Source organism: Camelus dromedarius, chromosome 2 (genome assembly GCF_036321535.1).
Source record: "Camelus dromedarius isolate mCamDro1 chromosome 2, mCamDro1.pat, whole genome shotgun sequence".
NCBI classification, from domain to species: Eukaryota; Metazoa; Chordata; class Mammalia; order Artiodactyla; family Camelidae; genus Camelus; species Camelus dromedarius.
Genome location: NC_087437.1, coordinates 4509929 through 4528840, shown reverse-complemented (window position 1 = coordinate 4528840; position 18912 = coordinate 4509929). Strand labels below are relative to the sequence as shown.

Genomic DNA, 18912 nt, shown 5'->3' with positions numbered 1-18912 from the left:
GGTCTAATTATATCTAAGAGCTCTCGTTCGGGGCACAGGAAGGTATCCGCACCTTGTCTGTAATGTGTCTACTAAGCAAAACCCAGACGGCAGCGCCGCCTTGTGGACACTGCACCTCCAGTTTGTACTGCGGGTTGTTGGCCAGACTGTAGGCATCCTTCACAGGGCCTTGCTTAGCATCCCAAGTACTAAAAGATAAAATCAATTAAGAAAGTAGTTACATTTCTCATTACAGCTAAAGTGGACGACTATTTTTAAAAGTGCTGTGTTTCACGAAGTTACCAGGTTTTCTTTTTTCCCCTCTAAATTTCTGGCACAACCAAGAAGCACATAAAGAAAACGATTACATGAGAGTCCTCTGTGGCCATGACAAAAAGACAGAGAATGCTAGCCTTCCCAAACAATTTCATCTTAAATGGAAAAAGGGAGACTACTATAAAGCATATTCTGAAATGAGCAAAAAAGTTACCTGTGAATACATGTTGATTCTTTAAAAAGAGCCGGATTCCAACTCAAATAAATCACATCGTAATATTGGCAGAGATCATCCCATGAAATCCAAAATATTCCTGAAAATTAGATGGCTTTGTTAATCTAAAAAAACCTTAATGATAAATGCCTTAAGCCAGTTTAGTATACTTCACACTGTTAAAACATTTATTTAAAGATCAAAGTTTTAAAATTAAAAGACATACTTACCATTGTCTATTTTCTGAGCTGTTCGAGGATCAAAATTTAAATATTTTTGCAACTCTGGGGTCCAGTTTTTCACATCATTTTCACTATATCTTCCTTTCCAACGTAAATGACTCCAAGGATTTTTCAACTGGATAAATCGCAGCCCCTATTAAAAAAGTCAGGAGATAAATTGCAAAACAGTTTTACCATATTCTTATTAATTAGTTATCTCATTCTCTAAAGTGAGGATGCATCTTGAATACTTATAAATTCTTTTCCCTTGAAATCAATTTGAAATTTCTATTCTTTAATCAGCACTTCCCTGTGTCCTGTACCTGCTCAAAAACTATAAATAAATACCCATCTCTAGAGCTACGCTGTCCAGATGGTGGTCACTAACCACGTGTGGTTATTTAAATTACAGTTAAATTAGGCTTACACACCCGTTCCTTAGTCACTGCCACACTTCGAGAGTTCAAGGACCAAGTGCAGCAGGAGCTATGGTGTCGCACAGCACAGACACAACACTGCCACCGTCACAGGAGCCCCCCGGACAGGGATGCCTCAGAGCGCCGAGTGTCCCCTGCTCCCTGAGAGCCTGCTCCGCTCTCCACTTCGGCCTCCGTTTCCCAGTACTCGTACCCTGTGTATCTGTGGCCCTGATCCACTCCTTCCTGTCACAATTCCCTCAATAACCTTACTCAATTTCACCCGGAAATGCATTTGCTCCCTGGGAGGCCCACTGATCCCTGTAACTCCTCCTCCTCCTCTCAGACCCTCTTCAGCTTTGTCCTCCACTGGTGGTCTCTCAGCAAAGACTGAAGCAATGAAAAGAGCAGGGACTCTGGAGCCCAAATGAAATGGGACCCAACTCCAGCTCGACTTCATCAGCTGTGTGGGCCCTGCGTGGTCACTCACTCTCTGAGCTTTGTGAAGACTCAATGATGTGACAAACACAAAGTGTCCAGCACTTAGTAATTTCTGTCTCCTTTTAATTACTACCTCTCTTTTTTTTTTGAGTACTCTGAATATTTATTTATTTATTTATTAACATTTTTTTTTATTGAGTTACAGTCATTTTACAATGTTGTGTCAAGTTCCAGTGTAGAGCACACTTTTTCAGTTATATGCTACTTCTCTTTTAAAGTTTGTATCTGTATTACATTAGTTTACATAAATAGTATCCTATCTTAGGCTGTTTCCTACTTAAGCAAATACAGGAGTCTTCTCTCCCCAATGAGACTGTAAACTCCCTGAAATGGACACTATCATCCTTTTTTAGAAGTTTCCTCTAAGCTATGGACGGAGTGTTGAGGTTACAGACTGTGCTCAATATACGCTGGGTGTGTCTACAGCTGATTACACTGATTCAGAAAAAAAAAAGCGCTTGTAAATCCAAAAAAGTATCTGTCTTATTTTAAAGCATCAACTTAGGAATATAGTTTCCTAAGTTTTCCTAAGTTTCCTATAGTTTTCTAACAATGTCACAACTCAAACTGTTTGGAAGACATTGTTTAAAGGACACATTCCCATGTTATTTCAAATGTGGCAAATCAAGCCCAGGGGTAGATGTGATTTCTGGACATAAGTGAGACTCATTCCTCTCAGGCTACAGTCCCTGGAACCTTCATTAATATCATTTCCCAATTTCTTCTGTTACCACCTGTGCCTCACCCCTGTCCCGGCCACACATCAGCCCAACACACGCTGAACATGAACTCTTTTTTCTTCATAAAACCTAGTTATACGTGAGCAAGGTATCTCCTTATTTCAGGACTCTATCACTTCTTTAAAAAGCTGCATGAAGCAGAGAAAACAGCTGCCAAGCTTTTCAGAGGCAAGTCCGGGTATCACTGACATTCCAGGGCACTAAGATTTTGTTTGGATAGAAAACCAGTGATTCAGAGGAACCTGAACACGGAAGAAAGGCAAGAGGACTAGAAAAAGAACCTGGTTTGTGGATGAAATATCCCACTTCCAAAGTTATTTCCAAGTGGCAGCAAAGGAAAAGCCCTGGACAGGTTCAGAAATCCCTCGGTAAGACCTGTCTGGACGTAGAGACAGCAGCTTAAAATGGAGATGTACCATCACAGTACAGAACATCACCGCACGGGGGAGACAAAGAAATGCCCTGGGGGGAGATGGAGACGGGGGAGTAGAAGGGTTCGGGGCTCAGTTCCCCACAGATACATCAAAACCGTATCTACACGTGGAACAATTCTCCCAGAACACCTACTGAACTCTGGCAGAAGACGGTATACAACCAAAGCTGCAAGCATTGCCATGGACCTGGGTAGGACGCAAAGGAAAAAAAGGAATCGGAACAGGACCTGCACCCCTGGCAGGGTGACCACCTGAAAGAATTAGAAAAAGAAGAACAAGCAAAACCTGAAGCAAGCAGAAAAAAGGAAATAAATAGAACAGAGTTAAAAAGAAAAAGGAAAAAAAAAAAATCAATAAAACCAAGAGCTGGGTTTTTTGAAAGGATAAACAAAATCGACAAGCCTCTGGCCAGGCTCACCAAGAAGAAAAGAGAGAGGACACAAACCAAATTAGAAATGGAAGAAGAGAAATAACAACCAGTATCACAGAAATACAAAAATCATAAGAGAACACTATGAAGCGTATGACAACAAAATGGAAAACCTAGAAGAAATGGAAAGGTTTCTAGAAACATACAGTACACCAACAATGAATCAAGAAGAAACTGATAATGTGAACAGACTGACTGCTTGAAGTGAAATAGAATCTGTAATAAAAAAAAACTCCCTGCAAACAGAAGTCCAGGACCTGGTGGCTTCACTGAGGAATTCTAACAAATGTGTAAAGAACTCATACCAACACTTCTGTAACTCCTCCAAAAGACTGAAGAGGAGGGAACGCTCTCAAACTTATTTTATGAAGCCACCTTCAGCCTGACACCAAAACCCAACAAAGACACTACCATAAAAGAAAATTATAGGCCAGTATCTTTGATGAAAATAGATGCAAAAATCCTCAACAAAACATTAGCAAACCGAATCCAACAACACATAAAAAAGATCATACACTAAGATCAAGTCAGATTCATCCCAGGAATGCAAGGATGGTTCATCATATGCAAATCAATCAGTCATACACCACATCAACAAAAGGAAGGACAAAAACCGCATGATCATCTCAACAGATGGAGAAAAAACATCTCATAAAATTCAACATCCATTCATGATAAAAACTCTTATGGAAGTTGGTAGAGAGGGAACATACCTCAACATAATAAAAGCTACTTATGACAAACCCACAGCCAGCATAACACTTAATGGTGAAAAATTAAGAGCCTGCCCCCTAAAATCTGACAAGACAAAGATGCCCACTCTTACCACTTCTATTCAATATAGTATTGGAAGTCCTAGCCACAGTAATCAGACAAGAAAAAGATATAAAAGGGATCCAAACTGGAAAACAAATTGGAAGGGAAGAGATAAAATTGTCATTATATGCAGATGACATGATACTTTATAAAGAAAATCCTAAAAATACTCACAAAATATATTAGAACTGATAAACAAATTCATCAAGGTAGCAGGTTACACGATTAACCTACAGAAATCTGCTGTGCTTCTTTACACTGACAATGAAATAGCAGAAAGTTAAAAAAAATCCCTTTTAAAATTGTGTCCAAAAAAATACTCAGGAATAAACCTGACCAAGGTGAAAGACTATTTGCTGAGAACTATGAAACACTGATAAATGAAACTAAAGATGAATCAAAGAAATGGAAAGCTATCCCATGCTCTTGGATTGGAAGATTTAATATTGTTAAAATGGCCATACTGCCAAAGGCAATCTACAGATTTAATGTGATCCCTATCAAATTACCCAGGGCATTTTTCACAGATCTAGAACAAATGATCCTAAAATTTATATGGAATCACAAAAGACCCAGAATTGCCAAAGCCACTCTGAGGAAAAAGGAGTAAGGCTGGCGGTATCTCCCCCCACCCCACTGCCGACTTCAGACAACACTACAGAGCTACGGTAACCAAAACAGCATGGTACTGGCACAAAAACAGACACACAGATCAATGGATCAGAACAGAGAGCCCAGAAATAAATCCACACACCTATGGTCAATTAATCTGCGACAAAGAAGGTAGAATATACAATGGAGAAAAGATAGTCTCTTTAGCAAGTGGTGTTGGGAAAGCTGGACAGAAGCATGGAAACCAGTGAAGTCAGAACACTCCCTCACACCACACACAAAAATAAACTCAAAATGGCTTAAAGGTTTAAACATAAGACAGGACATCATAAATTTCCTAGAAGAGAACACAGGCAAAACATTCTCTGACAGAAATCTTAGCAGTGTTCTCCTAGGGCAGTCTACCCAGGCAAAAGAAATAAAAGCAAAAATAAGCAAATGGGACCTAATTAAACTTATAAGCTTTTGCACAGCAAAGGAAACCATAAACAAACCAAAAAGACAACCTACGGAATGGGAGAAAATATCTGAAAATGATGCAACCAACAAGGGCTTAATTTCCAAAATATACAAACAGCTTATACAACTCAGTATCAAAAAAACAAACAAACCAATCAAAAGATGAGCAGAAGACCTAAACAGACATCTCTCCAAAGAAGACATGCCGACGGCCAACAGGCACATGAAAAAGGCCCAACATTGCTAATTATTAGAGAAATGAAAATCAAAACTACCACGAGGTATAGAAAGCCCCAAATAAACCCATGCACTTATGGTCAATTAATCTACAACAAAGGAGGCAAGAATATACAATGAAAAAAAAAAAACAACACTCTCTTCAATAAGTGGTGCTGGGGAAACTGGACAGCTACATGTAAAAGACTGAAATTAGAACACTGTCTAACATCATATACAAAAATAAACTCAAAATGGATTAAAGACCTAAATGTATGACCAGATACTATAAAACTCCTAGGGGAAAACACAGGCAGAACACTCTTGCACATAAATCACAGCAATGTATTTTTTGAACCAGCTCCTAGAGTAATGGAAATAAAAGCAAAAATAGAGAAATGGGATCTAATTAAACTTACGAGCTTCTGTATAGCTAAGGACACCATCAACAGAATGAAAAGACAACCTACAGAATGGGAGAAAACATCTGCAAATGATGTGACTGACAGGGACTAATTTCCAAAATATACAAACAGCTCACACAGATTAATATCAAAAAAACAAGCAATCCAATCAAAAAATGGGCAGAAGACCAAAATAGACATCTCTTCAAAGAAGACAGACAGATGGCTAACAGGCACATGAAAAGAAGCTCAACATCACTAACTGTTAGAGAAATGCAAATCAAAACTATAAGGAGATATCACCTCACACCAGCCAGAATGGCCATCATTAAAAAGTCCACAAACAATAAATGCTGGGGAGGGTGTGGGGAAAAAGGACCCCTCCAACAATGCTGGTGGGAATATAAATTGGTGCAGCCACTACGGAGAACAGCATGGAGATTCCTCAAAAACTAAAAACAGACTCACCATATGATCTAACAATCCCACTCCTGGGCATATAGCCAGAGGGAACCTTAATTCACAAAGACACATACACCCCAGTGTTCATAGCAGCACTATCTACAATAGCCAAGAAATGAAAACAACCTAAATGTCCATCAACAGATGACTGGATAAAGAAGCTGTGGTGTATTTATACAATGGGATACTACTCAGCCATAAAAAAGAATAAAATAATGCCACTTGCAGTGACATGGATGGACCTGGAGATTGTCATTCTAAGTGAAGTAAGCCAGAAAGAGAAAGAAAAATACGGTATGATATCACTTATATGTGGAATATTAAAAAAAAAAGACACAAATGAACTACTTATTATTTACAACTTAGATGACTGATTTCTTGAATATGTGCGAGCACATCTGACTGTCCTTTATGATTGGATGACTGCATTCTGTTGATTCTTATTTTGTGGTTGGCTTTATTCCTTTGACAACTATGTAAGTTTAAAAAGCTAAAGCTCTCAACTGTTCTTAGAAACAATGAAAAATACAGATATGTTAAAAACACACACACACACACACACACACACACACACACACACACACTGCCAGGCTCCACCTGAAATTTCTGCTGTGAGAATTGGCATTTCAGACAAATTCCAAGTGATGCTGAGACCGCTGCTCTGAGGACGGTACTTTCCAAGGCGTCACTCTCACCACTGCTCACCAAGTTCAAGCCACACAAGGATTCTAGAACATGCCAAGTGCCTTTTACCTTTGTACATATTATTCCTTTTGCTTGGGAAATTCCTTCCTTACCTTACACCCTTACCTGGCTAATTCCAATTTATCCTTCGGGTCTCAGCCTATTTACCTCCACAGGGAGGCCTTTCCTGACACACACCTCCCACCCCTCTCCCAGCCTAGACTGTCCTTCCGTTAAATGTTCCCAGGCACCCTGTGCTGCTGCTTCATAGCAGTTAATACAATTGTAGTAATTTTTAAAAAAACCCAAAACTACAATGAAGTATTGCCTCACAGTTATCAGAACGGCCATCATCAAAAAGTCTACAAATAATAAATGCTGGAGGAGGTGTGCAGAAAAGGGGACCCTCCTACACTGCTGGTGGGAATGTAAATTGGTGCAGCCTCTATGGAAAATAGTATGGAGATTCCTTAAAAAGCGAAAAATAGTTACCATGTGATCCAGCTATCTCACTTCTGGACAATATTCAGAAAAGGCAAAAACTCTAATTCAAAAAGACACATGCACCCCAATATTCACAGCAGCACTATTTACAACAGCCAAGACATGGAAGCAACCTAAGTGTCCATCAATGGATGACTGGATAAAGATGTGGTATGTACACACACACACACACACAAAATGGACTACTACATGGCCATAAAAAGAATGAATTATTGTCATTTTCAGCAACATGGATGGACCTAGAGATTATCATACTAAGTCAGTCAAACAAGAAAGACAAATGTTATATGATACTACTCATATGTGAAATCTAAAAAAATGATATAAGTGAACTTATTTACAAAACAGAAACAGACTCACAGACATAGAAAACTAACAGTTACCAAAGAGGAATGGTGTGGGGGCAGGTAGGGATAAATTAAGAGTTTGGGAATAACAGATATACACTACTATACTATATATAAAATAGATAAATAGGGACTGACTATATAGTACAGGGAGCTTTATTCAATATATTATAATAGCTTATAATAAAAAAAAACCAGAAAGGAACCCAAACATAACACTAAAAACAGACATCAAATCACAAGGGAAGAGAACAAAAGAACAAAAAGAACTACAAAAATAACCCCAAACAACTAACAAAACAGCAGTAAGTATATACCTAGCAATGATTGCTTTAAATTTAAATGAACTAAATGCTCTAATGAAAAGACAAAGAGTGGCTAAATGAAGCAAAAAAACAAAAAAATCAAAAAACCCCACCAAGACTCACATATATGCTGCTTACAAAAGACTTACATCAGATCTAAAGACACACAAAGACTGAAAGTGAGGGGATGGGAAAAGGTATTTCATGCAAATGGAAACAAAAAGAAAGCTGGGGTAGCAACACTTATGAAAAACAAAACAGACTTTAAAACAAAGACGAACGAGACACAGAAGATCATTACATAATTCTAAAGGGATCAGTCCAGGGAAAAGATAACAATTGTAAATATATATGCATCCAACATTAGAGTACATATTAACAGACATAAATGGAAAAATCAACAGTAACATAATAACACTAGTGGACTTTAACAGCACACTTACACCAATGGACTCATCACCCACACAATAAGAAAAAAACTTAAATTACACAATAGACAAGATGGACTTAATAGATACCTATAGAACATTCTACCCCAAAACAGCAAAATACACATGACAGATCAACCAGACAGAAAATCATTAAGGAAACATCTGACTTGAACAACACCGTGTCAGACCAGAGGTAATATATATATTACACATATATATAATATGAATTTTTTCAAGTGCACATGGAACATTCTCCAGGACAGATCACATGCTAGGCTACAAAACAAGTCTCAATAAATGTAGGACTGAAATCACATCAAGCATCTTTTTTGACCACAACAATATGAGACTAGAAGTCAGTCACAAGAAAACTGCAAAAAAACACAAACATGTGAAGACTAAACAATACATTACTAAATAACTAATAGGTCACTGAATATAATGAAAGAGGAAATTTTTAAAAACCTCGAGATAAATAAAAACGGAAACGTAATCCAAAATTCTGGGGACATAGCAAAAGCAGTTCTAAGAGGTAAGTTTATAGCAATACAAGCCTACTTTAAGAAACAAGGAAAACCTGAAATTAATACCTAACTTCACACTTAAAGGAACCAGAAAAAGAACAGACAAAACCCAAAGTTAGCAGAAGGAAAGAAATCATAAAGATCAGAGCAGAAATAAACAAAACAGAGACTAAAAAACAATAGAAAAGACCAGTGAGACTAACAGCTTGTTCTTTGAAAATATAAAGCTGATAAACCTTTAGAGTCATTAAGAGAGCACCCAAATAAATGAAATTAGAAATGAAGAAGTTACAACTGACACCGCTGAAATACACAGGATCATAAGAAATGACCATGAACAGCTATACACCAATAAAACACCAGTAAAGTGGACAACCTAGAAGAAACGGATAAATTCATAGAAATGGACAATCTCCTCTGACGGAATTAGGAAGAAACAGAAAATACAAACAGATCAATTACCAGTAATGAAACTGAATCAGCAATTTAAAAACTCTCAACAAACAAAAAGTGCAGGATCAGACAGCTTTATGAGTGAATTCTACCAAATGTTTAAAGAGTTAACACCTATCTTTCTCTAACTATTCCAAGAACTGAGGAGAAAGGAATGCTTCAGAATTCATTCTCAGAGGCCAGCCTCACCTTGATACCAAAACCAAAGACACCACACAAAAAAGAAAAGCACAGGCCAGTATCTCTGACGAACACAGCCAGAAAGATCCTCAACAAAATATTAGCAAACCAAATCTAAGAACATATTAAAAACAATTATACACTGTTATCAAGATTTATCCCAGGGACACAGGATGGTTCAACACCTGCAAATCAATCAAGGTGATACACCACATCAATAAATTAAGTGGAACTGGTATGATCATCTCAATAGAGGCAGAAAAAGCTTTTAACAAAATTCAACATCAACATCATTTATGATAAAAACTCTCAACAAAGTGGGTATAGAAGGAACATCTCTCAACATACTAAAGGCCATATATCACAAGCCCACAGCTAATATCATATTCAATGGTGAAAAACTGAAAGTATTTCCTCTGCGGTCAGGAACAAGAGAAGGATGTGGATGTCCACTCTTGCCACTTTTATTCAACATAGTATTGGAAGTCCTAGCCACAGCAATCAGACAAGAGGAAGAAATAAAAGGCACTGGAATTGGAAAATAAGAAAAAAAACTGTCACTATTTGCAGAAGACATGATACTATACATTGAAAATCCTTAAGATGCCACCAAAAAACTGTCAGAACTAATAAATGAATTCAGTAAAGCTGCAGGATACAAAATCAATATAATTAGTTGTACTTCTATACACTAACAATGAACTATCAGAAAGAGAAATTAAGAAAACAATTTCATTTACAACTGCATCAAAAATAATAAAATACCTAAGAATAAATCTAACCAAAGAGGTGAAAGATTTGTACTCTGATGAAAGAAACCGATACAAGACAATACAAACAAATGGAAATATGTATCCTATTCATGGACTGGAAGAATCAATCTTGTTAAAATGACCATATTACCCAAGGCAAGCTATAGATTCACTGTAATCCCTATCAAAATACCAATGACATTTTAACAGAATTAGAACAAATAATTCTAAAATTTGTATGGAGACACAAAGATCCCGAATAGCCAAAACAATCTAGAGAAAGAATAAAGTTACAGGCTTTAACCAAACTAAAAACTAAACTACAAAGCTACAGTAATCAAGATGGTATGGCATTGAATAAAAACAGATACGTAGCTCAATGGAACAGAATAGAGCCCAGAAACGAATCTACACTTACATGGTCAACTAATCTATGACAAAGGAACCAAAAATATAGTGTGGAAAAGACAATGTCTTCAATAAATGGTATTAGGAAAACTGGATAGCTACAAGCAAATAAAGGGAACTGGACCATTAACTTCTACCATATACAAAAATACACTAAAAATGGATTAAAGACTTAAATATAAGTCCTGAAAGCATAACTCCCAGAAGACCTAGGCAGTATGCTTTCTGACATCAGCCTTAGCAATATTTTTTTGTACTTGTCTCCTCAGGCAAGGGAAACAAAAGGAAAAATAAACTAATGGGACTACATCAAACAATAAGGCTTTGCAAGGCAAAGGAAGCTATCAACAAAATGAAAAGGCTGCCTTCTGAATGAGAGAAGATATCTGCAAACAGTTAATTTGATAGGGGATTAATATCCAAAATATACAAAGAACTCAACATAAAAAACTCAATTAAAAAATGGTCAAAGGACCCGAATATAGATTTTTCCCCCAGAGGTGATATAGAGATGGCCAACACACACACGGGAAGATGCTCAACATGACTGATCAGGGAAGTGGCAAATCACAACCTCAATGAAATACACTTTACTCTTGTCAGAACGGCTATGGCAAAACAGACAACAAATAACAAGTGTCGGCAAGGATGAGGAGAAAAGGGAGTCCCTGTGCACTTCTGGAGATGCCTCAAAAAATTCAAAATAGAACTGCCATATGATCAAGCAATTTCAATTCTGGGTATTTATCCAAAGAAAACAAAACACTAATTCAAATAGATATATGCGCAGCAATGTTCAGTGCAGCATTATTTACAATACTCAAGATATGGATGCAACCTATGTGCCCACTGACAGATGACTAGATAAAGAAATTTGGTGTTTATATATATGTGCAATAACATGTCAGCCATAAAAAAGACTGAAATCTTGCCATCTGTGACCACATGGATGAACCTAGAGGGTATTATGCTAAGTGAGATGTTAGAGAAAGACAAATGTAACATACCTGATTTACATGTGGAATCTAAAAAACAAAACAAACAAACATAGCAAAACAAACACAGACTCACAGGTACAGAGAACAGACCGGTGGTCCCACGGGGGGATGGGTGAGGGGATGAGGGAAACATGACGGAGACGAAGAGGCACAAACTTCCACTTACAAAATGAGTGAGTCACAAGGGTGAAATGCTCAGCCCCGGGAATACGGTCAGTGATGCTGTAGTAACTTTGCAGGGTGGCAGACGGCAACCAGACTGACCATGCTGATTTTTGGTAACACAGAAATATGGAGTCACTATGCTGTACACCTGGAACTAATGTGGTGCTGCAGGTCTGTTATACTTCAAGTCAAAAAACAAAAATGGGAAAAAAAAAGCCTCCATTGTTATAGAAAAGTTAACATGTGGAATTGATATTGTATGAATAACGCTACTGATGTTTAACTGAAAAGGCTGTTACTTGAAATTCTTACTTTACTGGAATCCACAATTTTTTAATGTTTTGTTTTCAAGTCAAATCACAGGTACCCATTTTTCTCTTAAACATGTCATTTTTCCAGTTTCCCCTGAACAATCAGAAAAATAGTCTTATTACTCAAAGTAAATGATATAATCTTTACAGAAATTTCCCTCAAATTCCAGCTTGCTTTCATATTGCCTGTTTCATTACCTAACTTTAAATCTCCTGCCAGTACCCCAACACTGCTCACCCGTCCGTGAACACCCAGCTCACAGCAGCTTCTGACAATAAAGTTATTACTAAATAAGAGCAACTGTTACCCACAATGTTTTAGCTGGTGTTGGTGGCAAATTACATTTCTAAAACACACTCAAACCCCCAGCTTACGTAATTTCACATACATTTTTCTACTGTTGCTTTATGTAGTCAATTCTCATGCCACTTTAAAAGGATGAGACAGTTCTATACCCCGTGGTTGGGGGTGTAACAACAGTGGCCGACTCAAAGCATCGAGAGTGTAAATGTTTAAATGTCGCAGCAGGTCCCTACTGCCTTTGTAAGTCATATAATTCTGTGAGCTAGGGAAGAAAAACCTGTCTCATTAATACACAGTATACCCTGTTATTGCTGACTGATCACCACTCTCTCTAAGTTTAAGCAGGAGGAACTGGAACACACTGCTAGCTAAGCTTCCCGGTAACCAGACAGCTTAGGTACTGCACCGTCAGGGGAAGAGAGTCTTCCCTTAACAATCTTTGTATTTTCTAACCCAGAGGGCAGATCCATTCTTCAGTTAAAAATAGCTAATTAACAACATGAGAAGTAATGAAGTCAACTGTTCTGATACCTGAACTCAGAGAAGGGTCTGAAAGAGGTCTCACACGTCCAAACCCACCAGCAAGGTTCTCATCCACTGTCCTCTGACTTTTTGTCCTTGCACAGAAGTTACTGAATGTCGATTGTGCTCCAGAGACTAAACTGTGCCTGACCCCAGCGCCATCACACAGCCCAGAACCCGAGGGCTATGCATGCCCCTCAACCCTGCAGGATACAATGTTTCTGTTCTGTCATCAGTATCTGTGCTGTCTTTACACTTCCCATCTTTTCATTTCATAATTTCCAATGGCAGCAGTCAAGCTGTTTAATGTAACAGGGGAAATGACTTTGAAACACGGCCTAGACCTCAATTTGTCAGTATTTAGAAGTCTCATAGATCGCTTGGAATCCTTGCAACATCTTATTAGCAGACAAGAAAAACGAGAGAAACACACTTAAGGCCAAACCTTGAACTCTCTAATATCCAGCACAGCATACGCGTGTGTGGGCACCAGGCCCCACTTCTCGCCCTCCGCTTCAGTCATCACGCCAGTGGACGCCGTGATGAGGACGTCCCCTTTGTGAAACCTGGAACGGACCCAACAGACAGGTCACCGAAGGAAAACACGTCTGTAATTACAGATCACAGCACTTTTCCTTTACTCATGGCCTACTTGGAAATTTCCCCAAATTTGAAGTCTTTCCTAAAACAGGCTAAGCCCAACACCCTCCAAAGAACTTTCAATAAGAAGCACATTTCTATTTCACAGCATAACAGAAAAACGGTCACATTTCCTTTTTTCCGCTCCCAGTTTTAGACAACTTAATTCTCAGGTAGAAACCTATCGATGAAAAAAACAAATGCTAAATTTTCAAATGATTTACAAGTAAAAATGAAGGTGTGCAGTAGCCAATGTACTTCTCCCAAAGCCACGTCACTCTGTTGATCAGTGCACTGTGTTTTGGGCGTCAGCACTGAGTGTACACCACCGTACAGACGGCTCTCCGCCCTCCCGGGGGGCGTCCACTTAAGGCCTCCGCTTCACCTTCTCACACCCTTCTCTGCCCACCTTCCCTCAAGCTGTTAAGTACTCAGGAAGTGCGAGGCAGTTTTTCCATATTACATACTCCAGATTCAATGTTTTAGATTATCTACAGTCTGGATTCACTGTAACCATCAGCGAGGATGACAGAGGGCTGGCTGTGTGTAAAGTCAAGTCTACCTGAAAACCACAATTTCCCTAATGACTGAAGGTGACAGCTTTTGCAATATCCATTCTAAGTAAGGCATGAGGTTCTTAAGTAATCTCTTTCAGCACGAAAGAGAGAGAAGTTTACCTTTGATAAAGCATCCGGAAGGAACTGTCCTTACTGAACGCCTGGCTGTCTGAGTGCATGGCAATCCGCTCTGGAATCCACCCGGTGAGGGCATGAAGGTCGATGTTCTGCAGCATAAAACAGGGCAGGCAGGCTGTTTTCAAGCTCTTACGTACATCCCCGGGGCAGCTATTAAATCTCACTGATTTGATACGATGATTTTGACAGGAATAAGTCAGGAGGTAGTAAGTTGTTTTCTACCAGTAGTACATTTCTTATTTAACTCAAACACCTACCTAGATTTAAGCACAAGATTGTCTTTTCCTTAAAATCTTTGCTGCTTTTCCTGAATACAACAGAACTGTTTTACTGATAAATATGATGAAAACTCAAAACATTTAACAGAAAAAAACGCTTTATGATGATCATCATTAACCATTTACTGAGTTTTTACTATATGACAGTCATTTTTCTAATATTTTATATTATTCTCATTCCTTCTCTAAGCTGCACTGGCTAAATGAACAGGCAATGGATTAGAAAGCTAAACTAGAAATACCTGAAGGACAGAGCCACTGAACATGGAGGCTAGGTGGAAATGTTGACATCCTCTTACCTTTAACCATGACCTACACATTCTTTGACTAGCATCTAGGAACCAGGAGAATGAAGGAGGCCAGGTCGTGGGCAAGGATACTAACCCAGGATATGAATGTGGGTGATGTGCATGTTACTTCATTTAATCTTTACAGTTCTTGAGAGGTGGGTGTTATCCTCATATTACAGACAAAGAGGCTAACAAAGGTCAAATATCTTTTCTCAAGCTACAGGCTAATTAACATTACAATTCAAAGTCACGCTAACCTGACTAACCTCTGGCATAACCCCACCAGTTTACCTGATACAACTACAGGACACTGGCACATACCTCGATTTTACAGGTTAAGTTGTGTTAAGGTTAGGAAAAATTAACAAAAACCTCCTTGAACCTGAATTTACAAATCAAAACAAAACAAAATAAAACAAAACATAAGGATGACAATATGACACATCCCTTTGACCTGAAGAGGCTTCTCTGGAAAGGTACACTGTATTTAACTGGTCAGCGTTAACAGCAGACACACACACTCTCAGGCTTTCCTGAGTAACAAATCTACACAATGCGCTAATAACCTTACAAAAGAAAACACACACTCCCAGAACAAGGTGACTGACCAGCACTTTCCATGGGTTGATCTTTTCTTTTCATTTAAACCAAATACATCATCTATAATCTTTCAAATTTAAAACAGCCCTAGGAGGCAGCATGAGTCTGTGTCTGGACCGTCTTGTCTATTACTTACTGAGTTGGATCCCGGGAAATCATATCCTCCCATGACCTTCATGTACGCTTTCTCTATGAGAGAAACCCACAGTTCACTTTTGTTGTTAGAATAAGAACAGAGGAGTTCTCCCTTATGATCAACAGGTAACTGGTCATCAATTATCACCTGGAGAAAGAGAACATTCATTTCCTTAGGTGGTAAACCCACACACCTTTCATACTGATAAAAGGCATGACACACTCATTATTAAGCTACTGACAGGTTCCTATTTCTAGAATCTGATCAACTATAAAGTGTCTTATCATGTCTTAATTAAGTTGAAAAGTTAATGTCCCTGTCAGGTGATAACTTCACGCCAACTGGTTACATGTTATGGATCTACCAGCAAAATTATCACGGATTTCAGAAATGAACGTTATATTTAAAATAATTACAAAAGGGCCTCACTATTAAGGTAAACAACAATATTAACCTGCAAAAGACATGCTATGTTCAGTTGTAAAATACTATGGCTAAAAAATATATTTAAATAATATAGAAATACAGAAGTAATCACCACAAGGATAGTTTCTAATTCATATTATAGAGCTATCTGGGAAATAAGGTAAGAATTTTGATCTAATATTAATAGAAGAACTAAGCAACTGCATTTTAAAAGATTCTTTAAAGAAGAGGTTATTTAAAGATTATGGTTCAGGAAAACCATTCTCAATAATTTTGTCTAGTTTCTAAGAAGTCAGCTAGAGCAGGGTTCTGAAAGGGTGTTCTCAGCCAACAGCAGCATCTTCATCACCGAGAAATCTGCTGGATACGTGAATTCCAGCCCCATCAGACCCACTACACTCTGGTGGTGGGGCCCAGCAATCTGTCTTCACAAGTCCTGCAGGTGATTCTGTGCAGACTGAAGTGTGACTGTTACTGACCTACAGAGCAACAACTCAGCTTCTCACCCCGGAATACTAGGGGATCTCGTCTAAATGCATATTCTGATTCAGCAGGTCCAGGATGAGGCCTAAAACTGTGGGAGTCTAACAAATTCCCAGGTGACGCTGATGTGGATCCATGGACCTCCATGAGCTGACCGGAACTAGGGAATTCTAACGACACAAGGCCCTTATGACATGGTTCAGAATCCTTAAAGAAGTTAAAGGAGTGCAATTTCAAACTATGTGTGTATTTCACAAAGGAAAACAGAACATTAAAGGTGTCTTACATCTCAACTTAAGACTACACACCTAAATTGTTCTGACCTACCAGGCTTGGTTTGTCTGAAATCCTTTTAATCAAAAAGGTAATTAACAACCATGAGATTAAAATTAATTTTACGCATTAACAAGCATGAGCCCAATGTTACTTCTTGGAACTTTCTGTAAGTTTTCCCAAAACTCATTTTTAAAAAGACTTTATATTTGTCATGTTTTTTTATTTTTAATTATTAACACACGATGTTACTGGTAGTGATATGTATAGTATCACAGACTCAAAATCAACTAACCTGACTTTTTAAATGTTTACAAAAATAACATTTTTCTTACTGACTCCACTCAGGATTCGAAGGTGGGAGGAGGGTTGGAGTGGGGATACATGACTCACCTTTCTAGGGACCCCATTGAGGTGCAGTTTCACCATATACTTTCCACATGGGTTGTACTCTGGCTCCCCGTCCTTATTCTGAGGGTAAATTATGCTTTTGTAAGGAAAAGAAATATTGAAATACCAACATTAGTATTCGATATAAGCTACCATGCAGAATACTGTATTTTATTTAGACATATGCTATTGTCAATTTTATAAAAATAAACATAAGAATATTTTCTACAATAGGCCTGTAAAAGAAAAAGAATTTCATCCTACTTGAAGTGCTTTTTCAATATAAATAAATGAAGAGTATCTTATGAGATCATCCAGCAGGGCATAAATTTCACAGTATTCTGAAAAGTGCGCAGTTTTCCATTATATACTCTGATAAACCTTCTATTAAGTGGATGTATTTTAAGCCACTTAAAATACTCTACTATTTGCCCCAAGACCAATTTCTTCTCTAAAGAGAAGACCGTTTCAATTAACCACAACTAAGGTGACTAACTCTGACAAAGCACAAAATTATCCAGTAAGAGACTTGTAGAAACGGTCAGTATCAATTTTCTTTCCAAACTGCGTATTATTTACTTACATGGTCTGTTTATCCAAGATGGCAAAGAGCTTGAAACTAAGGTCTGTATCTAACTCACCTCTGTACTTTCAGGACTTAACACACAAAACCACTCAAGAAAAGCTGTACAAAAAGATTATGCAGCTTCATTTTACAATGAACAATTTTAAGCTAATAAAACTTATAAAATTGAAAGAGAAAGTATTTCAGTAACACTTCAGTATATTCTAAATGAGTTCTAGCCAAAAGAAATGTTACTTTATATCACGTATGTAATGTTTTACATTAAATTTTTTATTTAACCCAATATATCCAAAATATTAAATTTCAACATGTAATAAATACAAAAACGTGAGATATTTTCTAATAGTTCATTTGTGCTAAGTTTTCAAAATCTGATGTGTTTTATACCTACAGCCTATCTGAACTCAGACTAGCCCACTTCACGTGTTCAATATCCACACGTGGCTAGTGGCTACCACACGGGACAGTGCAATTACAAATATCACAGGATTTTAATTTGGCCAATTTCATTTATCTCAAAACATAATTTATTTCATATATATTCTCTTAACTACACACGCTTATGTTCTTAGACTACCTTAGCAAATCTTCCCGTGTTCACAAATCATCTTAACATGCAAGGGCCATATTCTCCTAAGTGATATGCCCTCTTCACCTTCTGCGCAGATAAAGCCTAAGTTTTTAATCTCTAGTTAAGAGAAAATCACATGAAAAGGGCTAAAGGGACAAATACAAAATTTTACCTGGTAATCAACTTCTTGTTAAATCGTCTTTCATACGCTGCACTGATAGCCAGTGATGCCACAAAGGAACAATCTGATACTATTGTCTGTTAACAAGAATTTATTAATATTTTCATTTATTCATGCAATTTCAACATTATTACAATATTTAAGCACTGCACCTAGAGTCTGACTTTTTATACAAAATATCCTGACTACTGCTTGAATAGGAAAATGATAAATAGAAATGCCATACTGCCAACTAACACATATTTTGTTCTACCAAATTCTAGAAAAGACAAAGTATTCCAATGAAGTTAATTTAG

The 18912-nt window shown here is 37.8% G+C and overlaps 1 protein-coding gene across 3 annotated transcripts in view; it reads right to left on the bottom strand.

Annotated features, from left to right (window-relative positions):
- Nucleotides 1–18912, bottom strand: part of CAPN7 (calpain 7) — a 45458-nt gene that overhangs the window by 7999 nt on the left and 18547 nt on the right. For 2 of the 3 annotated variants that reach the window (XR_004141362.2, XM_031466454.2), the window contains exons 8-15: nucleotides 18608–18693; nucleotides 17282–17375; nucleotides 15707–15853; nucleotides 14385–14491; nucleotides 13514–13634; nucleotides 700–844; nucleotides 470–569; nucleotides 53–188 (exon numbers count right to left, since the gene is read on the bottom strand). Coding sequence is in view for 2 of the 3 variants with exons in the window: in XM_031466454.2 (XP_031322314.2) it covers nucleotides 53–188; nucleotides 470–569; nucleotides 700–844; nucleotides 13514–13634; nucleotides 14385–14491; nucleotides 15707–15853; nucleotides 17282–17375; nucleotides 18608–18693 (936 nt within the window). In the remaining variant the exon portion in view is untranslated. The remainder of the gene's footprint in view (nucleotides 1–52; nucleotides 189–469; nucleotides 570–699; nucleotides 845–13513; nucleotides 13635–14384; nucleotides 14492–15706; nucleotides 15854–17281; nucleotides 17376–18607; nucleotides 18694–18912) is intronic. The other variant, XM_064490840.1, reaches the window with a different exon arrangement.